Here is a 26,209-nt window from a genome sequence, read left to right on the forward strand (position 1 = left end):
TCCCCCGTGGCTGATATTTTTCATTTATATTTCAAAAAGAGAATTTACAATGGACAAAAGAAACCAGAGGTAACCATGAACATTTATTACATTTACACATGAAACTTTCTAATTCTGCTTTAAAAGATGTGACTGACCCAGCTGGTCCTAACTGTGCTCTGGTGTACCCCGGTTCCCCTTGGAGTGTCCCAGCCAGGGTGCACAGCCGAGGGAACCAGTTTGGAAACACTGCTTGGGCGAATTAAATAGGTTAGGGAGGACCAGGGGGTCACAATTTTAAGTTGCGTAAGGCTAGATCTAGGTTAGAAGTCAGGAGGTTGTTCTTTTCCCAGAGAATAATGGGCCTCTGGAGCAGGCTGCCGTCTGGTGCGGTGGACGCCGATTTGCTGAATTCCTCCGAGCGAGAGCTGGCCCTGTTTCTGGCTGGGGTGGAGATCACCTCTTACAGAAGGTAGGTGCTGCAGGGAATTCAGGCCCAGAGCGATCTCCTGGACTAGTTTCGATCGCCTAGATGGGTCGGAGAGGAATTCCCAGATTTTCCCCCCCCCAAATTGGCCTGGTTTTTAAAAATCTGGTTTTGCGCCTCTCCCAGCAAATCATGTGGTTTGGGGTGAGGGTGGGGGGGAAAGACTAAGGAAAAAGGCTCTTGCACACGCCAGGGAGCGGAGATAGATGCAGGTGGAGAAGACCTAGAGCCAGAGGGAGAGGACCTAGAGCCAGATCCAGAGACATCATCCACAAACACATATTACAAAGTTGTTTGTATAGACCCTATAGACGATCGCAACAGCAAGGCCCCACTAACAATCAACTACCCTGTAGCTGGCCTGTTCTGCATTGAGTGCAACAAAATATATCAAACGGTCAGCTCATTTAGGAAACATCTGTGGAATAAACATCAACTCAAGTCATTTACCACCAAATGTTCCAAATGTGATTAAACAGGAGGATATAGATCTATAGCTTGCCATTACGCAAAATGTAAAGGAAAGAAAGTGCTGGTTTCAGAAGATCTATTTTCGTGTTCAGCTTGCGAGGCCAGGTTTACGACGCGAAGTGGCCTCAGCCAACACGAAAGACATCAGCATTCAACACTGAGGAATGAGGCACGGATAAAGCTGCTCATGTCTAAGCAGAGAAGAGGAAGACGGGATTATGTTTGGTCTGAGAAGGAGGTACAGCGCCTTGTTAGAGCTTGAAAATCAGTTCCAGGGCTGTAAAGATATAAATATAAGAATTAGTGAAATTTTAACAACTAAGACAAACAAACAAATCTCCGATAAGAGACGAATCCTTCAGAAAGAAGAGGCTAGAATGGCAACAGCAGCCACATTAGACACCGTTATGGCGGAGCAGGAATGTAGATCTGATTCCACTGAGGGTAGATGACCCAGTACAACAAGGCAGGGAGAAGAAAATACTGCGTGATGCTGGTAGTATTCCGAGTCAGAGAGAGCTCGAGGTACAACTCTGCAGAGCGGAGGACCTACTGCGCACTCAGAAAGGCAGGGATTACAAGGCCCAGAGTTTAGGGGTGATTGAGAGCGTTACTGAGTTAGTGCTCAAAAGAGTAAAACCCCGGAAGTCCAGACGTGTTCAGGTGCCCAAAGGAGGCAGGGAGAGAAGGAAGGAGGGAACCGCACAAAACTCTGGAGCTACGAAAAGGGCGATTAAGGCGGCAGAATACAAAAGAATGCAGATGTTATACCAAAAGGACAAGAAAAGAATGGCCAGACAGATAATGCGTGCGTCTAATATGTCAAATTGCCCGTTGGATAAAGATCAGTTGGGAAAGAATTTCGTAGATAAACTTTCCGTCGCGAACAATAAAGCCAACATCAATAAATTTCCGGTTTATACAGGCAGAAAAAACTACGGAGAATTAACGGTAGCCATTTGTAAAGAGATAGAGCAGGCCATGGCAGGAATAGAGGAGAATACAGCAGCCGGGCCTGACGGGATGACTAAAGACCAGATTTCCAAACTTAGTGGAGGATGAAACAACACTCCCATGCCTCTTTACACTTTGGCTTAATACAGCATCCATCCCAGAAATTCTAAAGCAGAACGGTTCTTATACCTAAAACGGACAAGGCTGAGCTATTAATCAATATAGACAATTGGCAGCCAATTACCATCGGGCCAATATTGCTCAGATTATTTAAAATAATGGCAAGAAGATTAGGAGAGGTAACAGAGTTAAATCCTCACCAAAAAGGATTCATCGCAGCCACACCCAGTTGCAACGAGAACATAGCGATCCTGAAAAATATCATTAAGGGATCGAAGAGAAATAGAAGAGAGCTAGCTATTGTCTTTATTGATTTGGCTAAAGCCTTTGATACGGTTGGACATAAAATGATCTCCAAATCTCTTGGAAGGATGGGTATGCCCAAAACATTCATTCAACTCATTCAGGATTTATACACCAACACTTCTACTGTAGTCGAGGTGGACAGATTTAGTACCGATTCAATACAAATTCACAGAGGAGTCAAACAGGGAGATCCACTCTCGCCAATGCTATTCAATATAACAATGGACCCTCTCCTCTGCGCGCTCGAACAAGCTAAGATGGGGGTGAATATGAAATACAACAGGAAGTTAATATCATGCTCATCACTGGCATTTGCGGACGATATAGCTGTCCTTAGCGATTCATATAACGGAATGGCAAAGAACATCAAAATTATTCAGGCCTTCTGTGAAAATACTGGATTGCTGATTAACACGAGGAAGACAGCAGGATTCCATTTTATAAAATAAAGCAAAGACCTTTATTTATAACCACATTGATAACTGGTGGTTGAGCGGTTTCCCAATAAGATATATCCCACCTGGAGAAACAGAAAGTTACCTGGGTGCACAAATAGATCCGTGGTCCGGTATCGCAGAGGATAGATGGGCGGACAAACTGGAGGGATGGATAACGAGTCTTGGGCAGGCCAAATTAAAGCCCACCCAAAAGTTCGAGATACTCAAGACTTTCATTATCCTGAGATTATATCATCTCACCCTCTGAGGCGTCCCAGAACACCCTGATTCAACTTGATCAAAAGGGGAGTTAAGGATATCCTGCATTTACCTGCGGACATAACTGATGGTGTCTTATACTCAGCTAAGAGGGACGGTGGTTTATGCCTGCCTAAGTTAGAAGTCTTAATACCGTCTGCCATCATTAGGAAACTCGAATCAATGGAGAGTTCCAATGATATAGTAATCAGAGTTTCCTTCGAGTTCTGCAGCGAGAATAGCACCGATTCCATATTGAGGTTAAGAGAGATCAAAGCGCTCAAGGAAATCGAGGAATTCGTAAAACTTGGAGCAAACTTGGCCGCTATAGGCAGTGACCTTCCCACCGTACCAGAGTCAACGCTTGAGCCGAGGGGGGAACCTGCACAACTCCAAACCAAAACAACAAAACCTAGGAATAGATATGAGCAGTGGAGGTTGCGGGAATTCGAGAGGTGGGCGAATCTCCCAGTCCAGGGAAATGGAATTACATACTTTAGGAATGACAGAATATCCAATGGTTGGATTAACCCATTTCATAATATGAAACAGTCATGTTTCATGAAAGGAATTCTGCTCAGGTGCAATCTTTATCCAACAAGATACACTCGGTCATATGGTAGACCTAATGCAGTAAAAACATGCAGGAGATGCAATAACGTTAACGAGACTTTGGCGCATATTTCAGGCTGATGTTATGCAGTGAAGAACGCAAGAATAAAAAGACACAATAAGATAGTGAAGAAGTTGAAAGATCATGTGTCGAAATACGGCTGTATAACATTCGTGGAGCCCAGGTTAATTGACAATGAGGGGAAAATCTGGATGCCGGATCTGATCTTTAGAAAGGATCTGGAGTTGGTGGTAGGTATTACCATCAGATGGGAGGACAGCAGCATGTCGTTAGAAAGGCCTGGAGTGAAAAGTGCGCTAAATACAGTCATTTACAACAGGAAGTTCTTGGTTTAACAAAAGGAACATCTGTTAGTTTCTTCGGCTTTGTCATAGGCGCTAGAGGAAAATGGTTTAACAGGAATAACTCATTGATGGAATTTCTACAGATAGATAAATTTATAACATTTGCAAAGGATATCTCTAGGCTTACGGTATTGTTAACCCTCGAAATTCTACAGATTTTCAATGACGTGATTTGGATTAGGATCTGCATTCCAGATAACTCTCAGGACATCGATCGGTAAAATGTGTATGCGGTGGCTAGGCGATAAAACAGGATGGATCCAGTAGAAGTAGAAGGCATCCCTGGAATGTTCAATTGATCCGATTACTGTTTTAAACTTTTTGTTTAAGATATTAATGTCAGCAAGAATCAACCGAAAGGAAGTCATGACCTGTATATCAGTGGTTGTGGTGTAGCGTTGATAGGACTATGTGGACGAACCACTTAAAAATTCGAAAAATACACTAGCTTGGATCGTATAGATCCAGAGTGTTTTAATAGCCAAATGCCTCATCATCTAATTAGTGACGCACATAAATGGATGAACGAGGTGTATCGCAATTGTGTGGGACAGGCCCGAGGGACCAGAGGGTCTTTACCTGTCCGAATGTAAAACTGACACAGGAAAATAAGGTAGAGAGTCTGGCTGTCCTAAAGAGAGAGGGAGACAGAGTAGGCAATAGCAGTGAATTCAAACTGTGCTCAGAGAATGTGCATCATGGCCAGGACTGGGCACAATACATAGACACGAAGCAATACCGATGGCAATTGAATCTGGCGTGTTTCTGGTACCGTTGCACCAATGATGAGTCACCGAGTTTTACACTGTAATGCTTGGTCCTAGATTGTAAACAAGTTATCAATGAGAAGTACTGGCAGGAAGCAAGGGCCATCCCAAAGAGGGAGAGAAAAAGAGGTTTGATGGACAATTTCAAGATCAGCGTACAATGCAGTCCTGCTGTCCAAAGTCTTGCACAACTCTTGTTCCAAATAGTGAGAGGCTCCCCCCCCCACCCCACCCCAAGTTATGGCACAGCCTGATGCCTCCCACAGTGAAGGTGAACCTATAGGACACTGACCAGTCTGAGCGAGTGACGCAGGTGGTGTCCCTGGAGGTGGGAAAGCACCAGGTGTGGGCCCCCTAACCGCGCAGTACCTAGAGACCCTTCACAACGCCCATCAGCCACAGGGAGCCCAAGAGCAACCAGTGACCAGAGTGCTCCCAGTGCCCAAAAGCAACACCAACTCGTACCCCTACTTGCGTGCCTCGAGCCCCCTAAATCTGGAGTCTAATCCTTCCAACGGAGGACATTGAAGGCTATATAACTATCGAAGAGCTTAACTGCAGGTATCTACGAGCTGGGTTCAATTTGTTACAGAGCATGCATCCTGCAGTGACTTCAAAAACTGAAATTGTTCTTTTTCTGTCAATTAACAAAACAAACTAAAAATTCTATCCTTGCTGCCCCCGTGAAGCCAATTCCCTTTCAATCACACCATTTCATCAGGCAACATGCCTTGCTTGAGGAGTTGGTCTTTAATGAAATAGTGTCACATAAACTGGATGCTGTTAGATAACTATGAATCACCACTGGTTTGATGGAAGGGTTGGCCCCTCATTATCAACGCCCCGCACGAGTTCTCACCGACATCCAGGAAACAGCCAAAGTGCTGAAACAATGCTGCAGATCTTGATGCCGACTGATGCCCTCCCAGGATCCTGCCCCCTAGAGAGCTGTATCCTGCATTGCATCAGGAGGGAGCCCAACTGGTGTTGGTGAGTTAAGGAGATCAAATAATCGAGAACTGTGCAAATAGCAGGGGGCAGTCAGTCTGAAGGGCATTTTACACAAACATTAAGTCCAGTACGGGTGCATTCTTCCGAGAGAAAACATACAATCTTTACACGCAGCCGCAACTGAAGCTCTTCTCCAATTTAGAAGTGGATTAATGCCCTAGACCCGGTTAGTGTGTGCAGGAAGCTCGGTGATTTAATATTTCACCACAAATAATTTTTAGAATAAATACGGTATGTTCCCAGGCCCTGGGTTTTCGCTGGCGCTGAGCAGAGCCAGTTTACGATTTAAAATTGGTGAAGTGAAGACTATCCGGACACAGAGAATCACGCCCCGAGTGTGGAGGAGCAGCAAGTCTTCACCAGACCAAGGGCAAAGGCAGCTATCATTTCGAAGACCTGGGTTTCCCGACGCTAGAGATACTCCATCGCTTGGGAGCCCAGGCAGAGTCCAGGCCTTCTGTTTGTCCAGTCACTCGCTTTCAGTCTCCAATTGAAGTAGCTTCTGCAACAAGAGAAAAAAAGAATTAAAAAAAAGATAGAATGACGGATGCCCAGGAGGAGTGGGTTAGAGGCTGGGAGCTACTCGAGGTTTACACATAGAGTAACAGACACCAAGGGGCAGCATTAGGATCGTGCAGTCGCACGAGACCCCCAGTGGATCCAGTGGAAGGAGACCAGCGCACTGTTAATAGCGGATTCCTGATCACTTGGGCAACTGTTTTTATATTATCGTTTGCAAACAGGATGATGTGTGTGGAGATTTGACACCAGATTAACCAGCTGGTATTTAGTATCGTTCTCTAGTAAAACGTAGGGGTCCCAAACCGAACCCTTACACAAGGCTCCCACAAGGCAAACACTGCCCCTGATTGGGTGCTGGAAAAAGGGAAAAACAGTTTAATTAGTGAGTAAACTGACTGAGCCGATTGCAATGGCATTATGCTGAAACATAGAAACAGGAAGAGGCCATTCATCCCCTCGAGCCTGTTTATTTAGGATAGGATTACGTAGGATATACAGCACAGAAACAGGCCATTCAGCCCAACCAGTCCATGCCGGTGTTTATGCTCCACTCGAGTCTCCTCCCGTCTTTCCTCATCTAAATCTATCAGCATAACCCTCGGTTCCCTTCTCCCTCATATGCTTATCCAACCTCCCCATAAATGCATCTATACTATTTGCCTCAACCACTCCCTGTGGTAGCGAGTTCCACATTCTCACCACTCTCTGGGTAAAGAAGTTTCTTCTGAATTCCCTATTGGATTTCTTGGTGACTATCTTATATTGATGGCCTCTAGTTTTGCTCTTCCCCACAAGTGGAAACACTCTCTGTCTACTCCAAAACCGTTCATGATTTTAAAGACCTCTATTAGGTCACCCCTCAGCCTTCTCTCGTCAAGAGAAAAGAGACCCAGCCTGTTCATCCTTTCCTGATAGGTATACCCTTGCATTTCTGATATCATCCTTGTGCCTCTATATATCAAAGAGTGCTGTGAGTTTGGGTAAGTGTGAGTTAGGGTAAGTGGGGTGTTAGGTGCTCTTTTCAAACTTTAACTCTGTGGGTTGCAGTTAATAAGGCCTTTCTGGTGACTGTTGGTAAACCATTTAACTGGTGTAACTAGAGGGATTGATTTAATTTAAATCCAATTAATTAAAGGGGATACTAGCATCTAAAATCAGGCAGAGGGTGTCCATAACTAACAATAAAAAATTTAATTAATTACATAGAATGGAGCAGGTGATGTGTTACTGTTGCGAGATGTGGGAGCCGGTGAACCCCATTGAGGCTCACGGTGATTACGTCTGTGACAAGTGTCTGCTGCTACAGGAACTCCAGCTCCGTGTTGATAAGCTGGAATCTGAGCTTCAGACACTGCGACACATCAGGGAGGGGGAGAAGTACCTGGACTCTATCAGGAGGTGGTCACACCTATGAAGTTAATTAATTCAGATGTAGCCCATGGTCAGGGACAGGACGGTGTGACTACGAGTGAGGCAGGTACAGGGATCCAGGAGGTAGAGCTGGAGGAGCCTCAGCCCTTGTTCTTGTCCAACAGGTTCAAGGTTCTTACTCCCTGTGGGGACAGGAGCAGGGACTGCAGGGAGGATGAGCAACCTGGCCACAGCACCGTGGAACGGGGGGCCATTCAAGAGGGGGGAGTAAATAGAAATGTTGTAGTGGTAGGGGATAGTATTATTAGGGGGATAGATAGAGTTCTCTGTAGCCGAGAGCGTGAGTCCCGAAGGCGGTGTTGCCTACCCGGTGCCAGGGTTAGGGACATCTCCTCTGGGCTGGAAAGAAACTTGCAGTGGGAGGGGGTGGATCCAGTTGTCGTGGTCCATGTTGGTACAAACGGCGTATATAGGACTAGGAAGCCGGTTCTGTTAAAGGAGTATGAGCAGCTAGGGGTCAAATTAAAAAACAGAACCTCAAGGGTAATAATCTCTGGATTATTACCTGAGCCACAAGCGAATTTGGCTAGGACAAATAAAATGAGAGAGTTAAATGCGTGGCTCAAAGACTGGTGTGGGAGAAATGGGTTTTGCTTCCTGGGACACTGGCACCAGTACTGGGGCAGGAGGGAGCTGTTCCGTTGGGACGGGCTTCACTTGGGCAGTGCTGGGACTAGAGTCCTGGCGGATCATATAACTAGGGCTGTAGAGAGGGCTTTAAACTAACTAGTGAGGGGGAGGGTCCTAGAGAGCAAATAATAAAAGTGACAACAGAGAAGGTCATAGACTTAGGTAGCAGTGGGGAAATTAAAAACCAGAGCGTGTCAGGAAGGGGCAGAAGGTATGGAGTAAAAGGTAAAGTACTAAAAAGGGCAAAAGCAGGAACTAAGTGTCACAAAACATATTTGAAAGTTCTCTATCTGAATGCACGTAGCATTCGTAACAAAATAGACGAGTTAATGGCACAAATAACTACATATGGGTATGATCTTGTGGCCATTACAGAAACATGGCTGCAGGGTGACAATGCCTGGGAATTAAACATACCAGGTTATTTAACGATCAGGAAGGACAGGCAGGAAGGAAGGGGAGGTGGGGTGGCTATGTTAATAAAGGAAGGAATCACTAATACAGAGAAATGATATTGGGTCAAAAGATCAGGATAATGAAACAGTTTGGGTGGAGGTAAGGAATAATAAGGGGGAAAAAAACACTAGTGGGCGTAGTCTATAGGCCTCCGAACAGTGGCAACTCTGTTGGACGGAGTATCAATCAGGAAATAGTTGAGGCTTGTAATAAGGGAACATCTATAATGATGGGGGATTTTAACTATCATTTTGATTTGTCCAATTAATTTGGACAGGGCTGCCTTGAGGATGAGTTCATTGAGTGTATTAGGGATGGGTTTCTTGAGCAGTATGTAACTGAACCAACCAGGGGGCAAGCAACCTTAGATCTGGTCCTGTGTAACGAGACAGGATTAATTAAAAATGTCCTAGTAAAGGATCCCCTTGGAATGAGTGACCATAACATGGTTGAATTCCATATTCAATTAGAGGGTGAGAAGGTTGGATCTCAAACAAGCGTGCTAAGCTTGAATAAAGGAGACTATAAAGGTATGAGATTGGAATTGAGTAGAGTGGCTTGGGAAAATAGATTAAAGAGTAAGACGATACATGATCAGTGGTGTACATTTAAGGAGTTATTTTACAACTTCCAAAAAAAATATATTCCACTGAGAATAAAAGGGTGTAAAAGAAAAGACAGCCATCCGTGGCTAAGTAAAGAAATTAAGGATAGTATTCGACTAAAAACAAGGGCATATAAGGTAGCCAAATCTAGTGGGAGGATAGAGGATTGGGAAAACTTTAAAAGACAGCAAAAAATAACAAAAAGATTGATTAAGAAAGGGAAGATAGATTATGAAAGTAAAATTAGCAAAAAATATAAAAACAGATAGTAAGAGTTTTTATAGTTATATAAAAAGAAAAAGGGTGGCTAAAGTAAATGTTGGTCCCTTAGAGGATGAGACCGGGAAGTTAATGGTGGGAAATATGGAGATGGCAAAAACACTGAATGAATATTTTGTATCAGTCTTTACAGTAGAGGACACCAAGAATATCCCAACACTGGACAAACAGGGGGCTATAGGGGGGGGGGGGGGGGAGGAGCTAAACACGATCAAAATCACTAAGGAAGTTGTACTCGGTAAAATAATGGGACTCAAGGCAGATAAATCACCTGGACCTGATGGCTTACATCCTAGGGTCTTGAGGGAAGTGGCGGTAGGGATTGTGGATGCATTGGTAATCATTTTCCAAAACTCCCTGGACTCGGCAAAGGTCCCGGCAGACTGGAAAACTGCTAATGTAACACCCTTATTTAAAAAGGGCAGTAGACAGAAGGCTGGAAACTATAGACCGGTTAGCCTAACATCTGTGGTAGGTAAAATATTGGAGTCCATTATTAAGGAGACAGTAACAGGACATTTGGATAATCATAATTTAATAGGACAAAGTCAACATGGTTTTATGAAGGGGAAGTCATGTTTGACAAATTTGCTGGAGTTCTTTGAGGAAGTAACATATAGGGTGGATAAAGGGGAACCAGTGGACGTAGTGTATTTAGACTTCCAAAAGGCATTTGACAAGGTGTCACACAGAAGATTATTGCTTAAGATAAAAAATCACAGGATTGGGGGTAATATTCTGGCATGGATAGAGGATTGGCTATCTAACAGAAGGCAGAGAGTTGGGATAAATGGTTCATTCTCAGACTGGCAATCAGTAACTAGTGGTATTCCGCAGGGGTCAGTGCTGGGTCCCCAACTCTTTACAATCTATATTAACGATTTGGAGGAGGGGACCGAGTGTAACATATCAAAGTTTGCAGATGATACTAAGATGGGAGGGAAAGTAGTGAGTGAGGAGGACATAAAAAACCTGCAAGGGGACATAGACAGGCTAAGTAAGTGGGCAGAGATTTGGCAGATGGAATACAATACTGGAAAGTGTGAGGTTATGCACTTTGGCAGGAAAAATCGTAGAGCAAGTTATTATCTTAATGGCAAGAAACTGGAAAGTACTGAAGTACAAAGGGATCTGGGGGTCCTGGTGCACGAAACTCAAAAGGTTAGTATGCAGGTGCAGCAAGTGATTAAGAAGGCCAATGGAATGTTGGCTTTCATTGCTAGGGGGATAGAATATAAAAATAGGGAGGTATTGCTTCAGTTGTACAAGGTATTGGTGAGACCGCACCTGGAATACTGCATACAGTTTTGGTGTCCATACTTAAGAAAAGACATACTTGCTCTCGAGTCAGTACAAAGAAGGTTCACTTGGTTAATCCTGGGGATGAGGGGATGGACATATGAGAGGTTGAGTAGATTGGGACTCTACTCATTGGAGTTCAGAAGAATGAGAGGCGATCTTATTGAAACATATAAGATTGTGAAGGGGTTGGATCGGGTGGATGCGGGCAGGATGTTCCCGATGATGGGTGAAACTAGAACTAGGGGGCATAGTCTTAGAATAAGGGGCTGCTCTTTCAAAACTGAGATGAGGAGGAACTACTTCACTCAGGAGGGTGGTAGGTCCATGGAATATGCTGCCCCAAAAAGCTGTAGAAGCTACATCATTACATAAATTTAAAACAGAAATAGACAGTTTCCTAGAAGTAAAGGGAATTAAGGGTTACGGGGAGCGGGCAGGAATTTGGACGAGTCCAGGTTCGGATCGGACGTGGCCCTGTGGGTAGCGGAGCGGGCCCAGGGGCCGTGTAGCCTGATCCTGCTCCTATTTCGTGTGTCTAATTCTGTTAGATTCAGGAGATGGTTCTGTGATAGTAGATTGGCAGTTAGGATCAGATCAGCCATGATCTTATTGAATGGCGGAGCAGGCTTGAGGGGCCAATTGGCCTACTCCTGCTCCTACTTCTTATGTTCTTATATCCTTTTTATAATATGGCGACCAGATTTCTATGCAGTACTCCAAGTGTGGTCTAACCAAGGTTCGATACAAGTTTAGCATTCTGCCATTCAATTAGATCACGGCTGATGTGTATCTTAGCTCCATTTACCCAAATCTATCAATCTCAGTTTTGAAATTTTCAATTGACCCCCGATATCAACAGCTTTCTGGAAAGTGTGCAGGGACAGGATCTGACTTTGGCGTGATGACTCCCACAGTTGAATAACTTTATGCCAACACCCTACCCCTCCCAGAAAAAACCAAGACTGTCTGGTTTAAAATCAGACAGGTGCTCAATAGTCCTGCCACTTGCACATCCACCCGGTGTCCTCTCTGAGTGAAACTGTCAATAGGGTGAGATGAAGAGGGGTGGGAGGAGGCTCGCGTGGCGTATAAACTTGTTGGGTGGAATGGCCTCTCTCTGTGCTGTAAATACTATGTATGTAAACACTTGTTCCATCAAAATCAGGAAATTAGTGTGTGGGGTGGTGAATTAAAGGGCGGAAATACTGTGTGTGCGTGGGTGGGTACGAGTACGAGTTCAGTGCAGAGTCGTGCATTTATATAGCATTTTATCAGAAACTTCACAGTGAATTACTACGCACCAGTCAATGTTATGTAGCTAAATACTGCAGCCATTTTGCATACAGCATGATCGCAGACAAATATTTGCGATGAGCGACCAGTTAATGTGCTGTTGGTCAGGACACAGAACTCCGTACACTTTTACAAATAGTGTCATGGGACCTGGGGCCTGGGGCCTTCAATAGCCATTGAACAGAAAGATGGGGCCTTGGTTTCATGTCTCACCTGAAAGACTAAGAACATAAGAAATCGGAGCAGGAGTCAGCCATTCGGCTCCTCGAGCCTGCTCCGCCATTCAATAAGATCATGGCTGATCTTCGACCTCAACACTTTCCCGCTCGCTCCCCATATCCCTGGATTCCCCTAGAGTCCAAAAAATCTATCTCAGCCTTGAATATACTCAATGACTGAGCCTCCACAGCTCTCTGGGGCAGAGAATTCCAAAGAGTCACAACCCTCTGAGTGAAGAAATTCCTCCTCATCTTGGTCTTAAATGGCCGACCCCTTATCCTGAGACTATGCCCCTAGTTCTGGACTCTCCAGCTAGGGGGAAACAACCTCTCACCCTCAGAATCTTGTATGTTTCAATGAGATCACCTCTCATTCTTCATTCGCCGCTGACAATACAGCACTCTCAGCACTGAACCGGAGCGCCAGCCCCCGATTATTTGCTCAAGTCCTAGTTCAATTGGAACCCTTCTGAGCCAGTGGGGACAGTGCTGCTGACTAACTGAGCCAGGCCGTCACAGCATCTGCTCGCTCACCCCCTGGCCCGGCACGTCTCATTAGAATCCAGGGGAGAGCGATTTCTAGATTGTTTTGGGGCAATTAGATGAGGCGAGAACAGGTTAACACCTTCCAAAGGGAGAGATTTAAAAATTAACATTTCTGCAGGAGCTGAAAGAGAGGCAGGCAAATCATGAAGAAAATGAAAGCTGCTGGAAGCCAGCACAAACACCAAGGATCTGAAGGCAAAACCAGCCACACCTCACATCTACCCTAGAACCAAGGTCACGGCCACAGAGGGGGCTGGAGAGAAACAAGAGGAGCCTACTTCCACCTCCGTAAAAATCACCTGTCTCCGCCCCTGCCTCAGCTCATCCGCTGCGGAAACCCTCATCCATGCCTTTGTTACCTCTAGACTTGACTATTCCAACGCACTCCTGGCTGGCCTCCCTCATTCTACCCTATGTAAACTTGAGGTGATCCAAAACTCGACTGCCCGTGTCCTAACTCGTACCAAGTCCCGTTCACCCATCACCCCTGTACTCACTGACCTACACTGGCTCCCGGTTAAGCAACGCCTCGATTTCAAAATTCTCATCCTTGTTTTCAAATCCCTCCATGGCCCTCACCCCTTCCTATCTCTAATCTCCTTCAGCCCCACAACCCCCCCCCCCCCACCCTTGTATATAAAGACAAGCTGTTGTTGTTAAATACTGAACTCTGGTCTCGCACTCATGCGTTTACAGGCTTCCACCTAGAGCTGGAGCTTCACGAACGCAGGTCCCCTCCCCTCGCCATACCTGTACTCGTGGTGCTCGAGAGAAAAGGCCCATCTCATATCTGAGACAGTGGCAGGAACTTCTGGTAGTAGCTCTTTGTGACGTCCATCATGAGCTCCTGCGTGCACTCTGGGAGTTCGCCAGCAAAAAGGCCTGTCAGAAAACGCAACAACCCAATTAAAGCAGGACCCTCTCTCCTCGGCCCACAATGGACTGCAGTCCTCTTAGGGAGGAAGGAAGGGAAAGGGAAAGGGAAAGGGTCACAGACTTGAAACGTTAACTGTTCCTCTCTCCACGGATGTTGCCTGACCTGCTGTTTCCAGCATTTTCTGTTGTTATTTCAGATTTCCAGCATCTGCAGTATTTTGCTATTGTATTAAAAACAGGAAAGGGTCTAGCATTTCTACAGCGCCTTTTATAACCTCAGGACCTCCCTGATGCACCATCGATAACTCCAGAAGACTAAGAGTTAAACTTATAACAAGTAGGCTTTTATTAACAAAAGAATACGAGCATGCCTCTGCTGGTAGACCGATCCTTAAAGCCAGGGGGACTGGAGGTCAATCACCTTTATACCTGGGCTTAGGGGTGGAACCAGGGGCGGAGCCAGCTGAGGCATGCCCAGACATGTTCTGTACAGGCAGATTAGTGGTTTACCACACTCCCAAACGCTTTACTTTTTTGACGTGTAGTCAATCACTGTTGTAATGTCAGCAATGCAGCAGCCAATTTGCGCACAGCAAGAGCCCAGGAACAGCAATGTGATAATGACCAGATAATCCGTTTTAGTGATGTTGATTGAGGGATAAATATTGGCCTTGACACCAGGGAGAACTCCCCTGCTCTTCTTTGAAATAGTGCCATAGGATGTTTTACGTTCACTTAAGAGGGCAGACAGAGCCTCAGATTAACATCTCATCCAAAAGACGGCACCTCCTAACAGTGCAGCACTCCCTCAGTACTGCACTGGGAGTGTCAGCCTGGATTTTTGTGCTCAAGTCTCTGGAGTGGGACTTGAACCCACAACCTTCTGACTCAGATGCGAGAGTGCTGCCCCACTGAGCCACAGCTGACACCTTGAAGGGACGAGGACACTGCACAACACACACGATTTATACCCACGAGGAGGCAAATAATTCAAAGCAAGTGGGAACCATCAAGGTGAAGGATGTGGGTGCTGGGGAATGGAAGTATCCACTTCAGAGACCCAGTGTTATAAATCTCATCATCAAGAAACTACTTCTGAAATAACGCTGGACAGCCAGCTGGTGGCGCCATCCAAGGAGTATAAATACTCGGGCGTGGGCCCAGCTTGCCAGGGACATTTTGTAAGACAGGAACTAGTGAAGTACAACTAGACCTCCATGTTCTGAAACAAGTTGATTAAAGCCTTGCTTTATACTCCAACCAAGTGTGTAGTGAGTTTTATTACATCACCCAGTGTCAGCATCAAGCACTCCCAGATCAGGGGCAGCGTGGCTCAAAGCAGCGTAAAGCACTCTCTCTTTCTCACAGTCAGATCATTCTAGAAGGGTGGATGGAGGCATTCCCTCTTACTATGGGTCCCAATATTAATCTCCACCCATTCAAAGTACAGCAGAGAAATTATAAACCGCTGGAAGATTCTGGAAACCATTCGGTTCAGCTGCGAGTATTTAACTATCTGATCGTACATGGCACGGAGACTGTCAGGAGTGTGGAAGTGTCTGCAACTAAGCTCAATTACCTCCCCGTATCCGCCTCCCCATCTAATGCCACATTACAGGAAACTCTCATTTAAACGGCACCTAAATATCCGGAATTCTCTATTAACCGGCACAATTTGGACTCCGAAAACAACACCTCAATAACCGGCAATGTTGCCGAGTCCGAGTCTCCCGCGGTGGCTGAGTTAGTCAGTGGGGGTAGTTCTCCAAACTGCCACTACTCGGCTTCTTGGCGCTGTCGGAAGTCGGAACACCTCAATACCTCTGTAACAGGAGTCTGACTCTCCCGCGCTGCCGGTAGTCTCTTCCGAGCCGCCATTTTACAGGGGTACTGTGTGTCTCCCACGCTGCTGGTAGTCACTGCATTGCATTACCCTCAACTGGCAGTACTGTACTTAATCAAGCATCTTCCACCATCCATTTAACACAACATTCTGTAGGTGAGTACCCAATTACTGTATACTGCACATTTCTTGATTTTTTTATTTTTCTTTGTTAAAAATAGCCTCGGTAGATAACCCTCTCCGTCATCCGGAATTTTTGATCAACCGGCAACACACTGGTCCCGGATACCAAAGAGTTTCCTGTATTACAAAGCTGTGCAGCAGTAAGGCAGCATTGCCAAAACAATCAGCGCAATCACATGACTTTACCCAGCCCATTAACTGCAGGACACATGGCTGCCTTCCCCCCACCCCCCCCCCCCGCAGTGGGTGACCACTGTGGACCCTGGCGATGGGGTGCAGTCCCAGCTATCGCACATGTGATGCTCGTGTTTCGATGTACTCACCTGGGCAGCCCGAGAAGACGGTGAAAGGCGGGACCACGGTTTCCGGCGGGAGGACAGTGTTGTCCAGAATTTTGCAGCAATCCTTCAGAACGCATCTGCGACCCTGCGGAGAGATAAAGGCATTAGAGAGAACGCACTCCCGCCCTCCAAGAGAATACAACAAACTGCAACGTATAACCGGGCATTGAGACGAATAGAGAAGCACGCTGGAAAAAAAACATATGCTGCAGATGTACAATAGAAAATAGCACCAGAAAGGAATCTGAAAAACATTACAGGACAATTGAGGCAAAAACTATTTTTTTTTTTTTTTTTTTTTTAAATTAATTCATGGGATGTTGGCGTCGCTGGCAAGGCCAGCATTTATTGCCCATCCCTAATTGCCCTTGAGAAGGTGGTGGTGAGCCGCCTTCTTGAACCGCTGCAGTCCGTGTGGTGAAGGTACTCCCACAGTGCTGTTAGGGAGGGAGTTCCAGGATTTTGACCCAGCGACGATGAAGGATCGGCGATATACTTCTAAGTCAGGATGGTGTGTGACTTGGAGGTGGTGGTGCGCCCATGCCCCTGCCGCCCTTGTCCTTCTAGGTGGTAGAGGTCGCGGGTTTGGGAGGTTCTGCCAAAGAAGCCTTGGCGAGTTGCTGCAGTGCATCTTGTAGATGGTACACACTGCAGCCACAGTACACCGGCGGTGGAGGGAGTGAATGTTTAAGGTGGTGGATGGGGTACCAATCAAGCGGCTGCTTTGTCCTGGGATGGTGTCGAGCTTCAAGTGTTGTTGGAGCTGCACTCATCCAGGCAAGTGGAGAGTATTCCATCACACTCCTTACTGCTCCGGATTACAGAACCAGTCGCTGTTACACCCAGAGTAAGGCAGGATTAAGAGAAGTCCGAACATGCAAATAGATCCTTAATCCCATGTTCTAGAATAAAGAAAGACTTGCATTTATATAGTGCCTTTCACCACCTCAGGATGTCTCCGAGCGCTTTACAGCCAACGAAGCACTTTACCAACACCCTTTGTGGTAATCACATGATGCCAGCAAGCCACTTACCACCTTCTCAAAAGCTGCCTAAACAAAACAAGCACTAGTTCTGTACAGGTGGGCTGACCCGAAGGGAAAAGAAATGAGGGACCAATAGGGGTGATGACCCGCTCGGTTTAAATTTGTTATCTGTTGGTGAATTGTTGAGCTTGAAGTGAGGGATACCAGTGTCGGGGATTGGAGACTGTGCCACCCAGTAACAGTATAAAACACTCCCAGGACAGATGCGGAGTAAAGCTACCACTACACTGTTCCACTGGGATGGGATTCGGGGGGGGGGGGGGGGGGGGGGGGGAAACAGAAAGTGTGCATGAGCACGAGACACACAGATCCTTATCGGAAGCTGGGTCAGAAGGGTTTAAGGACTCTCCTCTAACTGATTACACCAGGCAGCCCAATTAAAATGAGTCCATTTGACGCCCACACTTCCAGCAGTGGCCAGTGGATGGCGATGGGAAGTGGGAACCCTGGAGTACGTGGCCCCCCCCACCCCTCCCTAACCCAATGGTGCCGAGGAAGTGCGATGAAAGCTGGACCTTCAGTGTGTACAGCTCGGCTACTCACTGGATAAACTTACTAAGCCCCCAGGGGAGCAACAGCTGGGCACAGCAGCCCCCAGTCACATCGACTGACTGGACAAACTGCTCTCCCTGCAATTGAAGTGAAACCAGCAACACTTTGTACTGACAGAACAAGGTTACCCTGAACTTGAGAGAAGCAGCAGCACCGCGCATTTACAACAGGCAAATATACCTCAATCCCTCTTATCTGGAGACAGCAAACATTAAGCTGTCGTTTATTATCTCAAATCAAAAGCAGCAACTATGGATCCTTGTGTGCTATTGAACACTTTGTCCGTGACATCATCAAGCAGCACTTGCCCTGTGTGCAGCACACATGTATCTGTGCGTGTACGTGTGTGCGCGTGTACACGTGTATGTGCATGTGTGCGCGTGTGCGTGCGCGTATAACGCAGCAATTTGGGTGAATGAAGAATGGCGGCAGCGGGAGACAAATAATGCGAGCGAGCCTCCATCTGTCTGAGGCTGCGCACACTCCGCTGTCCCTACTGGCCACACGAGACATTAACCAGAGAATCATGCAACATCTGGCAAGCGATTAACAGACACATCTGCTCAGTGGGTTAAAGGTGAGCTCAGGCTTTGGAATCCCCCAAGTGATGAAAGGCTGATTTATAGACGCAGCAACAGACACAGAAACAGCACAGACCAGAACATGCAACTACCCCCCTCCTCACTGCGAAATCCTTCCTTGCAAGTCTCCAGAACTCCTCCCTCATTCCCTAATGTGTCCCTCTGTAACTATATGTATACCACCCCCCCCTACCCCCATGTTCCTCCCACACAACCTTCGGCATACAATCCCCAACACCCCTGCGTAGGTCCAACCCTCAGACGGTCTAACTCCCCCTTGCAAGCTCCTGCCTCTCTCAGGCTCCTATTCTAAACTACATAACAGGAGGGTGCAGCACAGATACAGACTGCACATTGTGTGAGCGTGGCTAAGAGGCAACGTACTTACAATAACACAGTTCTTCCCTATGTGAACGTAGGATCCAATCTGTGCAGCGTTTACCACACAGTCTTCCTCAATGAACACATGGTCACCAATGTGCAGTGGGAAGAAGGCAACCCTGTATTATAAAAGGAAAAGGTTTGATTCAATTACTGACGCCTTGATCAATAGGAAGTAAACAAACAGATGATTTAGCCCAGACCTGCTCCCGTGCACCAGCTCACCAACGGTCACACAGTAGCACTGGTGCAGACACTTGCAACAGCCTGCTGTCCCCCACCCCCCAACAGCAAACTACTGCAAGCCAACTGGCTCTCTGCACACTCAAAGTGCTGAAATCACTCATCGCATCCACTCCGATTCCAAGTCATTCTTGCTCAGGTGGTCAGAACCTCACCACCGTCAGGAAGATTAACTTGTTTTGGTTGGATGGGGGCAGGGGGAGGGAGAAGAGGGTGTAATGGCCCAATGTGACAAAACTGCCCTTTCGCAAGTTAATTAGAAGGCGCATTGCATTAAGACAGCCCTGGCCCCTCGATGCTACTCTAAGAAGTCCCGCTATGTGGCAGTGGAGTGGAATGGGGCACTTATTTAGCCAGGCAGTCTGACGAGCTGACTCTCGCCCAGCCTCCAGCGGAAGGTCCCAGGTTGAGCGGTACGCGCACAGTTAGCTCACCTCAGCCAGGGCAGGTCGGAGCTACAAAGAGGCGCCGCACCCCTGCACTAACCGGGGAGAAAAGAACAATCTGTAAAGGTTTCCGCTTCTGACCATTAGCCAAAGACTTTTGCTGGAGAGGGGTTTCCCCCTCACCCCGTCTGCCAACACTCACAGTCCAGGCTCGCACCGAGAAAATCCACGGGCTGCTGGTCCTCATGGAGGCGGGTGCAGGGGGAACAGCAATTTATAAATGCAAAAAGTTGACAAGTAGTGTGCATAAACTTCACATTTTTAATATATGTATAGCTCTAGATAGATTTTTAATCATATTGGAGGGACTGATTTTCATGTATTGAAACCAGTTGGGTCGAATCACAAACAGATCATGCACTCAAGAGTTCCACAAGTGACTGCAGAGCTCCTGCTTTTATCACGCATCTCAAACTCCTCAGTGATTCACGTGGAATCATTTACTTGTGATGTGCAGCAACTTAAAGGAAAGATGTGACTGCACTGGAGGGGGTACAGAGGAGATTTACCAGGATGTTGCCTGGATTGGGGAATTTTAGCTATGAGGGAAGATTGGATAAGCTGGGGTTGTTTTCTTTGGAACAGAGGAGGCTGAGGGGAGACTTAATTGAGGTGTATAAAATGACGAGGGGCCGAGACAGAGTGGATAGGAAGGACCTATTTCCCTTAGCAGGGAGGTCAATAACCAGGGGGCAGAGATTTAAAGTAATTGGTAGAAGGATTAGAGGGTGAAAAGTTCTCCTCAACTCCCCTCTAATCCTTCTACCAATTACAGGTGGTGGGGGTCTGAAACTCACTGCCTGAAAGGGTGGTCGAGGCAGAAACCCTCATCACATTATAAAAAGTACTTGGACATGGCGTAACCTGCAGGGTGACAGACAAAGAGCTGGAAAGTGGGATTAGGCTGGATAGCTCTTTTTCGGCTTGCACAGACACGATGGGGCCGAATGGCCTTCCTCTGTGCTGTAAATTTCTACGATTCGATAACTCGTTACATAGGCAGAATAACCGCAACACAGTGCGTGTGTGAAGGTGGTGGAGGCGGCAGGGAGCTATTGGCAGCACAGGAGAGGGAAGGGCTGGCCTCTGGGGACAGCAATGGCTGTGAGGCAACATGTCAGGATTCTGCAGTCGGTCCCATCCATTTACTATTTTATAAGAACACACACACGCGCAAGACTGAGTGCACGCACATCAAATCAAGGTGAAATTCCCCTCTGGTTCAGGTGTGAACTTGCCATCTCAGTTGCTCGTGACTCATGCAGTCAAGAGATAACTGAAAGGGGAAGGGGTAGCTAACTATATTACTTGAAAGCACCGTGTCCCCCCCTCAATTTATTCAGTAAACTATTTCTGGAATAATAAGGAATTGTTATTTTTTAATTGCCACTGAACTCTGCTGCCACCTTGTGACAGAGCACACATTTACAAGTGGTATCACAGGAGTCCAGGCTCAGTGTTTATACTACCTTTCTAGTGCCCATTACAGGAAACTTTCTGGTATCCGGCACCGATGGGACCGAGCTGGTGCCGTTAGATCAAAACTGCCGTATAAACCAGCGCTAATGTTGAAACATAGAGCTTTTCAGCTCCGTGTGAATCAACAAACCCTGTTGCTTAGCAACAGCTTCAAAACAGTCAGCTGCAGCTGCAAGCGTCTCTAGCTGAAGCTGTTGCTTAGCTACAGACCTTGCAGAGCTTGACTGGGAAAAAAAAAGCAACGAGAAGTAAAAAAAACGGCTCCTGAATTTTGCCGGTAGATAGAGCTTTCCGGACTTTTAACCTCCGGTTAAACGAAAGTTTCCTGTAATATAATCATAGGGTTTGTATTATAATAGAGGAATCCCGCCCCAACCGCAGTTTTGCCATACGCGGATTTCAAGTATACACGGTTTCCTCTCTGTGACAACTTTTGCCGTCCGCGGCAGTGAATTTTGCGTATACGTGGTTCTTAATTTAGGATTAAGGTAAATAATATGATTTTATTGCTTTTATATTCTTTTTTATTGTGTTATTTGAACATTTATACTGTATTTGCCAACCGCGGTTTTACTAACCACGGGGGTTTTCAGGGACGTATCTCCCGCGGTTGGGGAGGGATTCCTGTATAAACGTTCCTAGAGCCCGCTGTTATACAAACTCAGAGATTATTCTAATAAATAAACCTTCCTATTTCCATCTCAGTGTAATCTCGGAGTCTGTATAATATATAAACCTGCCTAGTACCTGTTAGTAGGATTTCTGGGACTATATGATACACGAACCCTTCCCAGCCCCCATCACTGTGAATTCCAGATCTATACGATATATAAAAACAAGCATCACACCCCACAGGAGGTAATGAATGCAGGAGATTACGTAGAATCACTGCTTACTGCAGGTCTGTCGATGACCACTATAGGTCCCAGAGGACTGTGGAGGCTCAGTCCTGGAGTATATTCAAGACAGAGATCGATAGATTTTTGGATATTAAACAAATCAAGTGATATGGGGATCGGGCAGGCAAGTGGAGTTGAGGTTGAAGATCAGCCATGATCGTATTGAATGGCGGAGCAGGCTTGAGGGGCCGAATGGCCTTCTCCTGCTCCTATTTCTCATGTTCTTATAAGCACCGCCGCTGTTCAGCCCTGGCGGCAGAGGTCAGTCTGAGATATGTGTGAAGCAGAATCTTGGATAAAAAGGCCACTTTGGGTAAAATCAGATTCAATGGAAACTTCTCGAAGACAAGAGGGAAGGCGGACAAAGCGAGCTCGCGAACCCTGCCCAGTGCCAGGTTACTGTAATCTCTGGGTTTGTACAAAGAGAGAGCCTCACCCTTTGCTGAATTTCTTGAAAGGCGGGCGTATGACACTCCGGCTCTTGACGACACAGTGACGTCCGACCCTCACATTCGCCAGGTCTCCGCGGATGATACAGTCGTTCATAACAATGGTCTGGTTTTAAAAATAAGAGCGTCACAACAAATTCTCTGTATGAAGTATCCACACAGGATAAAGTGTTAAGCTTCTCATCAAAGCTGTCAATCCGTGTAGAACATAGAAAAATAGGAGCAGGAGTAGGCCATTCGGCCCTTCGAGCCTGCTCCGCCATTCAATATGATCATGGCTGATCCTCTATCTCAATACCATATTCCCGCTCTCTCCCAATACCCCTTGATAGATTTCTAGACACAAAAAGTATCCATCTCCTTTTTAAATATATTCAGTAACTTGGCCTCCACAGCCTTCTGAGGCAGAGAATTCCACAGGTTCACCACCCTCTGAGTGAAGACATTTCTCATCTCAGTCCTAAATGTCCTACCCCGTATCCCCTCGTTCTGGGCCCCCCAGCCAGGGGAAACATCCTCCCTGCATCCAGTCTGTCTAGCCCCGTGTACTGATGTCAAGCTTTGAAGGAAACATTCCCAGAATAAGACACCTAGACATGAGTACAAACTACTCCAAGGAGCTCTCAGTTTCTCAATCAGTACGTGTGCTGCCAGGTGTGATTCAGAGCCACAAAGACCAGAGGGTCCCAGATCTGTGCTGTGATCTGATCACAACCATGGCAGCAATCAGGGTGCAAGAACTGATTTCAACACCCCAGGGTGTGGGGAGAAATGCAGCCAGAATCCTTGACTGCTCTCCAATCAATCCTGCTGGGAGGATGTCTACAACTATGGATGGCGGCGACAGCACAGCATTTGGGGTCACGAGTACAAAATGGCCCCTTGTGTGCGGTAATCCCATGGGAACTATACCACAATATCAGGTGGTGCCTTCAGGAGGAAGAAAAACTGGCAGCACGTGGAACTGCAACTTCTGCCTATGACAACGCCATCTCGGATAATGGACTCCTTACTACAGCCCTGAAACACTAACACATTGCTTATGGCTCCCTTGTCCAAAAGATATAAAAAGGAGACAAACACACAACAACAACTGGCATTTCTAAAGCACCTTTAACATCGTAAAACGTCTCGAGGCGCTTCACAGGAGCGATTGTCAGACAAAATGTGACACCGAGCCACATAAGGAGATATTAGGGCAGATGACCAAAGGCTTGGTCAAAGAGGGAGAGGTAGGTTTTAAGAGGCATCTTAAAGCAGGAGAGAGATGCGGAGAGCAGTGTTCCCTTTCATTTTTTTTTGGGATGCGCGGCCCCTTTAAAATTCCACGCATGCACGGTTTTCCCTATTTAAAAGCTGGTGAGCCGGCTGCGCGTCAACTGCAGAGCGCCGCGCGGCTTAAAGGGATCACTGGTAGAGAGGCGGAGAAGTTTAGGGAGGGAATTTCAGAGCTTAGGGCCCAAGGCAGCTGAAGGCACGGCCGCCAATGGCAGAGTGATGAAAATGGGGGATGTGCAAGAGGCCAGAATTGGAGGAGCACAGAGATCTCGGAGGGTTGTCGGGCTGGAGGACGTTAGAGACAGGGAGGGGCGAGGACATGAAGGGATTTGAAAACAAGGATGAGATTTTTTTAAAGCGAGGCATTGCCAGACTGGGAGCCAATGTAGGTCAGCGAGCACAGGGGTGATGGGTGAACGGGACTTGGTGCGAGTTAGGACACGGGCAGCCGAGTTTTGAAGGGTGTCTGGGCGTACCCATATCAGTTCCACTTACCTTCCCATTGAGAACAATGTTCTGGCTCCCACATAGCACCGACTGCCTGCTCACCTTGTTACCAGAAGCCTTCAGACAGAAACCATTACCTTAGATTAGCTCACAGGAAAATGGGAAGAATTGAAAAACAAAGTCAGCATAACATGGTTTTACCTCAGTGTCAGTGTGTTACTGTAGGAAACTCGTACACATCACATTGTATTGCACCCTGGGAACTGGGTGGGGATATGGGTCACACACTGGCCTTTCATCTGGGTTCAAACCCATCCTAGAAAGCTAATCCACCTGCAGCCTACAAGGGCCCTAGGTGAACTCAGTCTGGGTGGTCTCAATCCAGTTCTGGGGGGGTCTCAATCCAGTTCTGGGGGATGTGCGCCCACAACACTAATTGGCAATATCACTCAGAGGGGATATCATGGCACACTGTTGCAATGGGGGCAGTGTGAGGGACCTTTACCCTGCATCTTTCTGGGTGAGACGTGACCCGAAAATGCACCAAACGGAAGAGGATGATCACGAGTTGGTAGAGTATGTCACCCTCCCCAACCCATCCTCCCCATGGCGTGTCACCCAGTAAAGAACTTGCGCTAATATTGCACCTTTCACGGCCTCAGGATGTCCCAAAGCACTTTACAGCCAATGAAGTACTTTTGGAAGTGTAGTCACTGCTGTAATGTAGGAAATGGGGCAGCCAATTTGCACACAGCAAGCTCCCACAAAGAGTAACGTGATAATGACCAGATAATCTGTTTTAGTGATGTTGGTTGAGGGATAAATATCAGCCTTAGGACACCGGGGATAACTCGCCTGCTTTTCTTCAAAATAGTGCCATGGGATCTTTTATGTCCACCTGAGAAAGCAGATGGGCCTCAGTTTAGCGTCTCATCCCCTCCACCCCTGCGGCGCTCCCTCAGCACCGCCCCTCCGGCGCTCCCTCAGCACCGCCCCTCCGACAGTGCGGCGCTCCCTCAGCACCGCCCCTCCGACAGTGCGGCGCTCCCTCAGCACCGCCCCTCCGACAGTGCGGCGCTCCCTCAGCACCGCCCCTCCGACAGTGCGGCGCTCCCTCAGCACCGCCCCTCCGACAGTGCGGCGCTCCCTCAGCACCGCCCCTCCGACAGTGCGGCGCTCCCTCAGCACCGCCCCTCCGACAGTGCGGCTCTCCCTCAGTACCGCCCCAGTACTGCCCCTCCAACAGTGCGGCGCTCCCTCAGTACTGCCCCTCCGGCGCTCCCTCAGTACTGCCCCTCCGACAGTGCGGCGCTCCCTCAGTACTGCCCCTCCGACAGTGCGGCGCTCCCTCAGTACTGTCCCTCCGACAGTGCGGCGCTCCCTCAGTACTGTCCCTCCGACAGTGCGGCGCTCCCTCAGTACTGTCCCTCCGACAGTGCGGCGCTCCCTCAGTACTGCAGTGTGAGTGTCAGCCTGCATTTTTGTGCTGAAGTCTGTGGAGTGGGACTTGAACCCACAACCGCCTGACTCAGAGGCGAGACAGAGAGTGCTGCACCACTGAGCCTTCGCATTAACCCAGCCCCGTGTCTGGTTTGGTCAGGAGGCCGCTCCAGCAATGCAGGGCCCAGAGTCTCCTGAGAATCCCAAACTATTTACTTCCAAATCAGGCCCCAGCACTCGGTGTATATTTCGCTGCTGCCGCAACCCACGGCGGGACGAAGAACCAGGCCCTCACCGTCTCGATATACTCGGCCTTGTTGTACAGGATCTCGCTCAGCTCCATCGCGCCTCGATTACCAGGGCGACCGCTCCCCTGCTGACCTCCCGCCCGGAAACACTTCTAGCATCGAAATACCCGAAAGAACGGAATAAAATATAAAACGCCCACTGTGTTTCCTTCCATTCTTCCTCTGTTAAAATGCAGTGCTGAATAAAGATTAAAAAACAAATAGCCAATTTAATATTTTAATTAAAAGGCGTGTAATGATTGACGTTTGAGTTGACCAATGGCGTCGCGCGCTCCCGCCGCCGCCGCTCCTCCAATGGACTGAGGGAGGGGGCGGGGCGGTGAACGCGGGCCCTGATTGGATGGAATTGGCGAGGCCGGTGGTGAGC

At 47.4% G+C, this 26,209-nt stretch overlaps 1 protein-coding gene across 1 annotated transcript; it reads right to left on the reverse strand.

Annotated features, from left to right (window-relative positions):
- Positions 1-63: 63 nt before the first annotated feature.
- Positions 64-26,018, reverse strand: dctn5 (dynactin 5). The gene is made up of 7 exons (XM_086000090.1): positions 25,830-26,018; positions 24,143-24,211; positions 22,357-22,475; positions 18,861-18,972; positions 16,276-16,378; positions 13,801-13,932; positions 64-6,270 (listed from the first exon to the last, which is right to left on the reverse strand). The coding sequence occupies exons 1-6, from the start codon at positions 25,875-25,877 to the stop codon at positions 13,835-13,837; spliced, it is 549 nt and encodes a 182-aa protein (XP_085856216.1). The 5' UTR covers positions 25,878-26,018; the 3' UTR covers positions 64-6,270; positions 13,801-13,834.
- Positions 26,019-26,209: the final 191 nt, after the last annotated feature.

Source organism: Somniosus microcephalus, chromosome 11, assembly GCF_052327205.1.
Source record: "Somniosus microcephalus isolate GS21.2 chromosome 11, FLI_Smic_1.0, whole genome shotgun sequence".
In the NCBI taxonomy this organism is placed as follows: domain Eukaryota; kingdom Metazoa; phylum Chordata; class Chondrichthyes; order Squaliformes; family Somniosidae; genus Somniosus; species Somniosus microcephalus.